Raw genomic sequence first — 12017 nt, 5'->3', positions numbered from 1 at the left:
TCAAGGTGATGGAAAGAGCGCGAGGGCTGTTTTCTCAGGGTGATAGCGGGGAAAGCTCTTGACAGGGTGACATGTGAAGCATGACTAGAACTTCATAGAGTGACATTTTGGGAAAGAAGGCATTCTGGGCCGATTGGGTCAACTGCAGGAAAGCAGGAGTGTATAAGGACGGTTCCAGGATGGCTAGTGCATTTGCTGCAAAGAAAGAAATGGCCAGATATATAGGCAAGGGCCAGTTGCTTAAAATTGAGCCATGAAATTTAGGATATATTTGGTATGTAAGGCATGGAAAACATGAATGCTTCTTAAGAAAGAGAGCAACATATGAAGGACAGTAACCCTTGCAAAATTGGGAAGGTAGGCAGCTACACACAGTGGATGCAAGGAGATTAGTTTTCAAGCTGCGTTTCATTTAGGACTTAGGACAGCTGACTTATTAGGGAGCACTCAGATTTGGTTCAAGGATGGGAGCAAGGCAGAGGAGAAGTCCAGATTTTGAACCTGAGAACATAGGAGGGTGGTTACGAATAGATACTGAACCAGAAACACAGGAGAATGGCTTGGAGCTGGGAAAAGGGGGCGTTTTTGGACCTAGTGAGTGTGATGTGCCTTTGGGGCCTTAACATGGGGATGCCCGGCCAGTAGGTGGAAGTGAAAATCTGGATTCAAGAGTACATCTGAGTGTTGAGGTAGATCTTGGGGCACGGAGGTCATCACGTGTAGATATCATGTTTAAATCATGGGAGCAAGTACATTTTGCAAAGGCGGATGTGCCAAATGGCATGACAAGTAGTCATTTCTCAAGGTCTTTCAGCAATATCTCCCTTCGTCCTCCAGTGGACTTTAGAACTTTAATTGCATTGAAATTACACATTGCCAGCAAATCTTTATGTCCCTCATTTTGTTCTACCTTTATGTTTGTTATTTTTTATTTACTTCTCTTCATTACATTGCATGTTCTCTGAGGTCTTAGAATATATTTCATATGTCTCTGAATCCACGCTGGCACTAACCTTACAATTGCGTCATGGTGGAGCCTCAGAATATTTGTTAAATAACCTCCTCCTTTTCCCATTAGCTCCCAGAGGCCTCTTTATTCATGATATTCTCATGTCATTTTTGGTCGGTATAATCAGGATTAATATGGTTCAAATTTTAACTCTGGGAATCCCAGAGTAGAAGTACAAGACAGATGAGCACACCTGCATTTCCAAAGCATTTAAATACAAATTTCTTGTCATCGTATAGTTTGTTTACTTGATCTTTGATCTTCAGGAGGAAAAATAATATCGTGAACTTATGCAAATATTGTGGTTAAAAATGCTTATTTCCCAAAGGTACATATAAGACACACAATGCAGTCTGTTCTCTGGTTAGAATTTGGAGATATATTTAGGGCATATTTGCATCTCTGCATCTGCCAGCTCTGGATTTGTCAGATTTCTATGTGACAGGTTAATCTGTTCACTGCTGCAAATATTCCAGCCACCACGTCTGAGCTGCTTTGCGTATATTTCTGTCTTGTGGGCTCATACCCTGTTTGGTTTGAGTGCTTGTTTTCAAGAACTTCAGTGACCTACACAACAGAAGAATCCCTCATCTGGATAGGGTGCTCTTTTGGGTGTGGGAGATGGAGTGTTGGTCGTATTTATCTTCTTCCAATTTGCTATCATTCACGGGAAAAAAAAAAAAAAAACCCAAAGCAAAGAATTGGAAAGGAAGGCATGACAAGAGGTGGTAGATACAGGCCTTTTGTCCTCATGCGAGTTTATATAACTTACATGAACTTTTATTCCTACATGTCAGGTGACGTATTCATATTCCATACCCTAGAAAAAATTACAGAAGTGAAAAAAAACAAGAACAAAAACCTGAGGACTTTTTTTTTAAATCTCTGGCACAATTTTTGCTGTTAAAATGCTGACCTTGCTGCACCTTTGCCCCTTATCCCACAGTTGTTCAGATCAATAAAAAATTATACTGCAGCTCAAGTATCCTACACAGAGGCAGCTTCGGAGTCAATGGAAAGCCTGCAGCAAGAGATTCTATGTTTGATGAAATACCCGAAATGGACTCATTCCATTCCTACTAATATGATACAGTCACTTCTGCATTTCAAGGGTTTCTCTTGAACAAAGAGGAATATTTTATTTTATTTTTTGTCTTTTTGCCTTTTCTAGGGCTGCTCCCGCGGCATATGGAGGTTCCCAGGCTAGGGGTCTAATGGGAGCTGTAGCCACTGGCCTAACCACAGCCACAGCAACGTGGGATCCGAGCCGCGTCTGTGACCTACACCACAGCTCATGGCAACGCCAAATCCCTAACCCACTGAGCAAGGCCAGGGATCGAACCCGCAACCTCATGTTTCCCAGTCAGATTCGTTAACCACTGCGCCACCACAGGAACTCCAAGAGGAATATTTTAAAAATTTACTGTTTTCATACACGGGCTTATTCACTCACATGTTTACTTATTTAATCAATCAACAAATGTATGAAATGCCTATTCCATGCCTAGGACCCAAAGGCATGCTGAGGGCACCCAGGGTGGTGGAGGAGATGCAGCAGCCGTGGGCATTGTTGGTGCTCAGAGGAGGTTTGCGGGGCCTGGGGCTGCGCGAGGGGCAAGGCACAGACACGCCTTGGGCAGCGTCCAGAAGAGGAGGCACGTCCACAGTGTTGCTCAGCACTTGGTGACACAGTAGGTCAACCAGGTCCAGAAAAGGGGTGGAGGTTTATCCTGGGAAGAGGGGACGTCCTCTGAGAGCAAGAACGTTACTGATGTGTTGGACGTTTATTTAAGAAGACCCGTATGCCTTATATCTTCAACTCACTGGCTCCCACTTGTCGTTTGGTGATGGGTTTCTTCTCTTTAGAGAAACACTTTATTTCCCCTTTCTTCCTGTTATGCTTTTTCTTAGTTTGTCAAACTCAAAGTAAGTAGAAACGCAGATACACACAAAGCACAGGTGTGTGTGTCCACATGTACACAGAGACACGTGCACATTTATATTTACGTTATGTGTTAATATAGATTTTATGTATGTTAATAGGCAAGTTTACATGCGTCTTCATTACAGAGTTGGGTGATTGAGGGGCTCAACTCAGGAAGTATGTTTTGTCAGCGACTCTATCTTGACTTTCTCACCTGTGTATTTTGAGATTTGCCATTCTGACTTTTAATAGATCGATTTTCAAAATTTCAGATAAGACTCCCAAACATTTGATCTTACCACACACCTCAGTCTTTCTTCCCCTTTTCCTATACCTCGTGCTCCTCCAACTGTGTTTTTCTTAAAGTTTGGCGGCCAAACTATCGACTTCATACTGGCATGTTTGCTGTTTAACCCGAATGGCCCCATTTATAATATTCCGTGGCTTTCCTTGTCTTCAAAGGCAGCTCATTAAACTGGAAATCATAAAGAACCATCTGCGAAAACTAGCCTCCCATTCCTGGGTGATGAATAATTAGCCTTTCGTTTCACTTGTATGGACTGAATGTTTTAAATATCCATATACATTAAAAGTGGTTTTTTTATTACTTAATGAATTTTATTACATTTATAGATGTACAGCAGTCATCACAGCCACACTTTACAGCGTGTGCATCACATTTTCTTTCTTATTTCCGAGACAATGTTTGCTTTCATGGGCACTGAGTACTATTCCCACCTGGATATCTTTCAGTTTCTCTAGAAGACTTTTAAGTATTATGGCTGCTCCTACAAAAAGCCAGAAGAGCATACTGCCAGGTTAGAGGACTTCTCTGAAAATATATTAGGTCATCTAATGTCTCTACCTTTAAGGTATATAGGATTTAAGGACATAAAATAACAGGTTCAAGAGTAAAATGCAGATGCTTGCGTTTTAGGGATAAGCACTGATGTTCAATAAGTATTTTTACCTCGTAATCTTTCACATATACCTTAAAAAACCATTTTTTTCTGATTAATTTTCTAGACCTGGAATATATTGATCTTTTCTTTTTTCTTTTTTTTTCAAGCATGGTTTATGTGTTTTCAGAGGCCGAATAGGATTTATCTTTTGCATTTCTTAAGTTCAAAAATGCTTTATCATCATAATTTTAGCCATATATTAATAATATAATAAAGAAACTTTTTAAAACTAATCTTTCCATTTTTTTTACTCTTGAACTTCTTGTAAAAGATCTGCATGGAGGTTATGAAATTAAGCAGTTTTTTCTACTTCATAACCAAATATCTAGAACACTGAAAACTGTCATCTGAATATTTTGGAGGCAAGACCCAATTCATATCAAGTCTAGATTAATAGAAAAATGATGGCTGAGAAAGATTTTTATACTCATTCTTAAAAACATAAAAGTAAGTAGATATCAAAGGTCAGTGAAAAACAGACATAGCTTTTGTGTTTCTTTTAGTTCCATTTTGGTTGTTTTTAGTGAGACTATTTGACAGGAACCTGTAATAAATTTGACTTTTTGTCTTTTGTGTGGTATTAGCACAAGGAAGATAAAACATAATTGCTAGAATTAAGGATGTAATTTTGTTGATAAGATGTTGAGTTTTAGCCTGTATAATTTTTTTTTTTTTTTTTTTTGTTGTTGTTGTTGTTGTCGTTGTTGTTGCTATTTCTTGGGCCGCTCCCGCGGCATATGGAGGTTCCCAGGCTATGGGTTAAATCGGAGCTGTAGCCACCGGCCTACGCCAGAGCCACAGCAACTAGCCTGTATAATTTTAAACCCCTTTTCATTCATGATCTCATTTTTAAGGCTAATAATTTTTGGGGGGAGTCAGATGGATTTAAGCATTCTCCATTTTACAGACAAAGCAACATGTGAGAAGCAAACAGGAATTTGATACCCTGGCCTTTAAATTATCTTCTGCGTTTCACAAGTGAATTTCTACCCAGTTGTGTCCTCCTTGGCCTTTTATTCATTTTTTTTCACTTCCACTTGATTAATTTTACCCTCTGTACCATTTAATCTAAAAGTTTACCCAGTCCTGATGATATTTAGAATTATTGATAATAATGACCTCTAAATGCAGGGACAGGCAAGTGGAGAGAAATTCCAAAATATCAGGTGAAACCATGGATAGCATTACCACAGTCTACCGTAGTATATGGAGTGTACTGTCTATTTAAAAAAAAAAAAAAAAAAAAACTTGACATTTTATCCTCTAGCAATTAAGTAAAAATTTTTTAGAAAAGAGCCAGTTGATTAATAGCGAATTCATCAGGGTATTGAACTACAGGAAAATACCTTCTCAATAGGACAAATGAATTAGCAAAATACGCGTGAGACAGTACAGCGTATACCGGATAAAGAGCTGCTCCGTTTACAAGGGAGGATGCCTGTGTGAGATTTCCTGGCAGGGGCTTAGAATTGTTAATACTCCCAAGGTGATCAAAAGAGCCAGCTGCACGCCAACCATGTCACACAGCCTAGAAATTAGCTATCAAATGCCAACAAAGCTGTGTGGTGTTTGCCAGGAGACCAGGTGTTGCTGCTGGTAGATAAAATGTATTTCGCAGCTTGATGTCTATGTTTTATTAGTGTTACCTGAGGGGAGCAGCAATTTTAGGGACAAAGAGAAAGTCAGTGTCTTTTCCATTCTCCTGGTTCATATATGTGTGTTACAGTCGCGGACGTGTGCCCAAGGGGTGCAACTAGTTGCACATTCATTAATTAGGACCACGTGTGCCCTTTTAGGTAAAATAATTATTTTCTTCGCAGAGCAATTATAGTTGCTCTACTAAGAGATGCTTGAAAATACCTGAGTGAAATGTAACATATTTCCTAACAAGCATTCACGGTCTACCTCTGAATATTTATATCATTGTCTTTTTGAGCCAGTGGTGATTGACTTTTATAGTGAAGCAGTGAATTAAATTAATTATTAAATTTACCATCAGTTCTTTTTTACGATGACTCTTATGCTCAGTTTCAAATACTAGTCTTGTGTTAGCATTGCGTGTGTTCCCTGGCAAGGGTAGCTGCTAGAAACTGATTCCCGGAAGCTGTGTGCAGTGGTATAAGAATCCCTGCTTTTGCCCCAAATGCAGTGTAAAGAAACTCTGGCAGCCTTAAATCCACCTCCTCAGGATTGGTTCTTCAGAGTTCCAGGGTTCATCACGAAAGAGGTGCTGAGACAAGATGGGGTGCAGTCAGGGTGGTACGGCTGTAGACAGGAGTTGCTCAGCTCTGATACTGGGGTAGCATGACCCCCCCCAGGGGAGTATCGTGATTAGAATCCAGTTAAAATATGACTGGTTTCCTTAAGAATCCTATTATTATTTAATAATATTAAGGAGTAAGCATCCTTATGGTAGTCTGTATCTTAGGCACACAGCTACCTTTGATCTTTCTGTGCACTTAATTTTGAGAGTTTTCATTTTGTTCGAGAAATATATGTAACGTTGATAGATGTTCTGGCAAAATGTGATGTTGATAATTTGTTACCACTGGAAGGATTGTCTATTGCATGTGTGTCTCTGAAATCAAGTTTCCTTTAGAAGGTCCAGCAAGTTTTCTTTAGAAGGTCTTTCTTTAGAAGGTCGATCCTGTAAATAGAGTGATATGGACAAATTATTCTGTGTTTATGACTGGAGGATCCAAAGAAATAATGCTTCAGATAAAATTATCTGAAAGCCAAAGTAATTTATAGCCTATGCAATATGAAATACTCTAAATAGGAACTTTTCTTAAGCGGATACTATGAAAACAAGAGAATGTCTTTTTTTTTTTTGGTCTTTTTAGGGCTGCACTCATGGCCTATGGAGGTTCCCAGGCTAGAGGTCTAATTGGAGCTGCAGCTGCCGGCCTACACCACAGCCATGGCGGTGCCAGACCCGAGGTGTGTCTGTGACCTACACCACAGCGCACGGCAGCGCTCTATCCCCAACCCACTGACTGAGCCTAGGGATCGAACCCACATCCTCATGGATCCTACTCAGGTTCGTTAACCACTGAGCCACAGTGGGAACTCTCAGCAGAGGATCTTCCAACACGTTGTTTATGGATAGTAACTTCGCCTTTCCCCCCTTTAGGGTGTGGTGCGGCCCACTGGGGGCTATGCTGTGATGCTCAACTGGACAATGTCTTCTATCTATGGGCTTAAACCTGGAGAGGTGAGCGTGGTCTTAAATTCACATTACCTGACAGCTCTCTGACTGGGATTATGCATTTTATTATTTTTTTTCATCCTCTAGGTGTGGTGGGCAGCTTCTGACTTAGGCTGGGTTGTCGGACATTCCTATATCTGTTATGGACCTCTTATACATGGGAACACAACGGTTTTATATGAGGTAATACAATTAATACCACATATACATAATATTTGTTTTACCGAAAGTTTTTGAAAAGCCTTCTTAAGTAGGATCGGAAAAATTTGGATGAGGGCAGGGGACATTTTAATATGTTCTTCCGATTAAAAATACGATTTCATAAGAGAAGAGAGAGAAAAAATAAACAACTATTTGAATTATATTGAACAGAGCCATCAGATTATATTCTGAAAAGCACCCACTAATAAGCTTGATGTCTGTCCCTTTCCAGAAAATGTTATTGGACTGAAACTGATTTAGAATCTTAGAAAACAGTCATGATAAGACCAACAACAGAGAATCATCCTTTTGTGTTCTTACAGGATTAATGGATTTCAAATATATGGTTTCTTGATTTTTAGGTATTTTTGGTAGTTTCTGATAATTGTTATATCTATAAAAAGAGAGAATCAGAGTGATGAGATTCATAGCTGAATAAATAACTCCCTTAAGATTCTGTTGCATGGATTAATGTTGCCCAGCAATAATATTTTGTGTGTATGTATTAGAAAATTCTACTCTTATGCCTATTCTATTTAATTTTAGCAAATGCCTTGGAAGAATGCTTAAAACACATACCTTTCAGATTTATAGGATATCAGACTTTGAGAGGGGCAACAAGACAGTAGTTTGTTAAATCACACAAAATAATCTTGGACTTTTGGGGCAAGACAATGCAAGTTGAGAAACTATGTAAATCTTTACAGTCTTACATTTATGTTAAAAATAACTGCAGAAATGAAGTAAAGGGCACTTGAGGTGGTTGCAGTTTATGTGGTTGAATCCCTGTGTATTATTATTGTCCATAGTTCAAACATGAATGGTTGGTAGGATTACCTTAAAAAATTACTCACCGTATGAAATAGTATGATCTCATTTTATTTTTTCACATTTGGAAATTTGTGTTCTGTTTAATAAGGAGGACAAAAAACATTAATTTATTAGAAAGAATCTGGATGAAAGGGAGGAGGATGAAAATGTCACACAAAGAGATGAAGGAATTGTGCAAGGTTAGTCTAAATAATATATTTAGTGTGTGAAATATATTTTGATAAATATCTTTTGATATTTAAGGAGTTGCCACATATAAAGGGAGCAGTGTAATAATGCAGAATCCAGAGACTTACATTTTGGAATAATCAGGGAAAATTTAACTGTCCATTAGTAGAATAGGCAGCTTCCCTGGGGAGGGCGAGAGGTGGGGTGGATGGGGAGCTTGGGGTTAATGGATGCAAACTATTGCTTTTGGAATGGATGAGCAATGAGATCCTGCTGTGTAGCACTGGGAACTGTGTCTAGTTACTCATGATGGAGCCTGATAATGTGAGAAAAAAGAGTGTATACATGCATGTGTAACTGGGTCCCCATGCTGTACAGTGGAAACAAAAATTGTGTTGGCGAAATAACAATAAAAAATAATAAAAAATAAAGTTAAAAAAAAGAATAGACAGCTTCTCGAATAAAAGACTCTTTCACTTAAAGTCTCTTGATATCAAGCAAGGATTCTGAAGACAGGAATTTTATATGTGGAGTGTGGCTAGTATATAATTTCACAATTCTTTACCATCTTAAATATCTGCAACTCAGTGATTCTGAAAACAGGACTATTTTTGAATCTTTGTGGAAGTTTCCTAGTTCCAGTCACCATTTAAAGACATTAGTGTCCCTTCATTTTTAGCAGGCTGGTTTTCTGTCCCTGCATACTCAGAGATGATAAGGTAGTTTTTGGAACAAGTATTAAACCATCATGCAGTACTCCGCATTTTTTTTTACACTATGCCTTTGTCCTTTGTAGACTTAACATGCATTGTGGTGTTTGTAATAATTAGAACATAAAATAATCTTGACAGGTTTGTTTCATATCAAAGTCTTTGCAATAGAATAAGTGTTTTTATTAAAATAATAATTCCCTGAGTTCCTGCTGTCGTACAGTGGGTTAAGAATCCGATTGCAGTGACTCAGCTCACTACAGAGATGCTGGTTTGATCCCTGCCCTGGCACAGTAGGTCGAAGGATCTGGTGTTGCCTCAGCTGTGATGTAGGTTGCAGCTTCCGCTCAGATTCAGTCCCTGGTCCAAGAATTTCCATGTGCCATGGGTGCAGCTGTAGGGAAAAAAAAATTCCCCTTGAGGTAAACAAAATAAGCCTCAGCGCTGAATTTTTATACTGAGTTGTGATGTTGCTGACATAATGTGACAAAGCCCCAGGTGCTATTACACTGATGAGTATCAATCTGCCTTTAGAACTGAAGTGTATATAAGTTTTATGTATATCCCTTTGGCCTTTTATTATTTCTTAAGTTTATTTAAAAGATGATTTTAGTTGTTCCCATGGTGGCTCAGTGGAAATGAATCTGACTAGCATCCATGAGGACCCAGGTTTGATGCCTGGCCTCGCTCAGTGGGTTGAGGCTCTAGTGTTGCTGTGAGCTCTGTGTGGGTCACAGGCGTGGCTCTGATCCCGAGTTGCTCTATAGCCATGATGTAGACTGGCAGCTACAGCTCTGATTTGACCCCTGGCCTGGGAACGTGCATGTGCCGCAGGTGCCGCCCTAAAAAAGACAACAAAGCAAAGATGATTTTAACACCACGAAAGTGGCTCCGTTGTTCTCCTTTATCCGGGGATGATGTGCTCAAGAACAACATGAATGCTTGATGCACATTTAGTGCACAGAAGATTTTTGTTTTTCGCCTTTTAACTGTTGTACTCTGGTTTCTTTCGTACAGGTTGTAAGCATTCTCAAGTCTCTCTAATCACAAGACGGAACCTTCCAGACTTTTGCACATTCCTAGCTATGCCATCTGTATTTTCTTATCCACTAAACTCCTTGAAAAGAAGAATGCCCTTCCCATACTGTCTGATCGCTATGTTCTTCCCATTGCTCTTCGTTCCACCGAAGGCCAGTTTCTCTCCACATCGCTTCGTAAAGCTGCTGTATCGAGGCAGCAGGGACGTCGTAAGTGCCAGAGTCAGAGGGCCTCCTTCAGGTGGAGTCTTTGCGTGTCTCTTTCAGTGGCATCCGCCCTGCCGAGGGTTCCTTGAAGAAAATGCTGCTCTGGCCTTCCCTGTCCTTTGGCTCTTGTTCAGCGGTGTCTCTTGCCTGGCATGCCTTCCCCTCTGTCCTTCCTTGTCTGCTTCCTGCCACCTGTCCTTGCAGACGGGAGGTGAAAGCATCGTGGGGAACGTTCCTCACCGTCTCGGGCTGTGCTCGGTTCCCCTCTCTGTGGCTCCACTGCTTCCCGAGCGTGTGTCTGGCAGGGAGCTGAGCCCACGGTCCTGAAATCGTGCCCAGGGAAGTGGGAGCGCCTCAAAAACCAGCCTCAGCACAGGACGGGCCGCGCTCAGCCCTCCCCAGCGCCCATGGGCGGCTTCTGTTCTCCTCCCTCCCTGGCAGCTTGTCTTCCTTCTTCCTTTCTTGGTCCCTTTCTTTTTGGTTCTCAACACTGGGGATTAGTAGCGTCTTGTTCTTAGCCTGCTTTTCTCATTCTGCTTATGATTCCTGGATAATCTGTCTCATTTCTTACAATTCCCTGTGAATCTACAGTTAGGTCGTACCAAATTTTAATTAAAAAGGAACACAAGAAGGCTTTAAAGAACTTCTCTCAAAGAACGTAATTCAGACTCATTTCCACGATACAAATGACCCAGACTCATCGGCCCTTTTTCTGCCTCTAAAGTCTTGTCTCTTACTCCTGGCCTCTGCTTCAGCTTCCTACCCAACAAACACTCCAGTCGGATGGGCACTTACATGAAGATAGCTGCTGCTGCTTCAGTTATGTCCTGTGCTCAAATTCCATTGTTGTTCTGATCAGGTAGCAAAGTGGGTTTTTTTTTTTTTTTTTTCTTAAGGGACCAACTTAAATTTTGTCTCCTAGTATTTTCTTCACCTTCCCAGCTGATTGGAGCTCTTTTTACTTCATTATACCATCTAGAGCTCTTTGATGTTGTCAGGTCAGGGCTGTGATGCTGTAAACTCTGAAGCCAGGGCATGTTTGTTATTTCCGTACCCTCAGGACCCAGCACAGTGCCTTCCAGAAAGTGGGTAAATGATTTTTATGTAAATGAACCATTTCTAAGAGGATTAGTTGACAACCTGAACATGCACAATGCAGGGGAAAAACTTGCTTGTTTGATTGATTAATTAAAACAAAACTAAAATATGAAAGAGTCCTGACCACGAGGTCAGCAAGTGAAAAAATCTTTATTAACCTCCACAAAATAATTGTCCTTCTTGTGTCCCAATTTTAGTTGACTTACCAAGTTACCATACAGTATTATTTTATTTTAGTGTTATTAGAATTTTTTTATTTAGGAAACTAAAATCTCCCGTTGAATAATTAAAAAGTACATTCTTTATATAGTGAACAGAATTATTTAGCAAATTGTTCATATACTTCTCATAGGATTACCTTTTCTAAAGAGAAATAAAATCATATACAGTTTAGTTGATCAGTTTTATTTTCATTCCCAATGAATTATAACATTTCAAAGCTGTATTATGAAGTAGACAGTGAATTGGTGTCTGTGGTGATATTTTTCCTTAATGACACATTTGAACAAAAATCGATGTTCTGAAGGATTAGGAGTTTGTAGTGCATCATGTACGCAGATTGTCTAGAGGACAATCACCAGTTCCTTAGACATTTCTCTTTTTACTGAATGCAAATGGTTCATGATATCTTATGAGTGAATCCCTTTTTTCTCAGCAAAGAT

General features: G+C 39.9%; 1 protein-coding gene across 3 annotated transcripts in view; it reads left to right on the top strand.

Moving 5' to 3' along the window:
* The window catches only part of ACSS3 (acyl-CoA synthetase short-chain family member 3), a 156975-nt gene that overhangs the window by 64567 nt on the left and 80391 nt on the right, over positions 1–12017 (top strand). For all 3 annotated transcript variants that reach the window (XM_003481763.4, XM_021093056.1, XM_021093057.1), the window contains exons 6-7: positions 7029–7109; positions 7191–7286. In XM_003481763.4, coding sequence (XP_003481811.2) covers positions 7029–7109; positions 7191–7286 — 177 coding nt within the window. The remainder of the gene's footprint in view (positions 1–7028; positions 7110–7190; positions 7287–12017) is intronic.

This window comes from Sus scrofa, chromosome 5 (genome assembly GCF_000003025.6).
Source record: "Sus scrofa isolate TJ Tabasco breed Duroc chromosome 5, Sscrofa11.1, whole genome shotgun sequence".
NCBI lineage: Eukaryota > Metazoa > Chordata > Mammalia > Artiodactyla > Suidae > Sus > Sus scrofa.
This window is presented reverse-complemented; position numbering and strand designations above follow the sequence as displayed.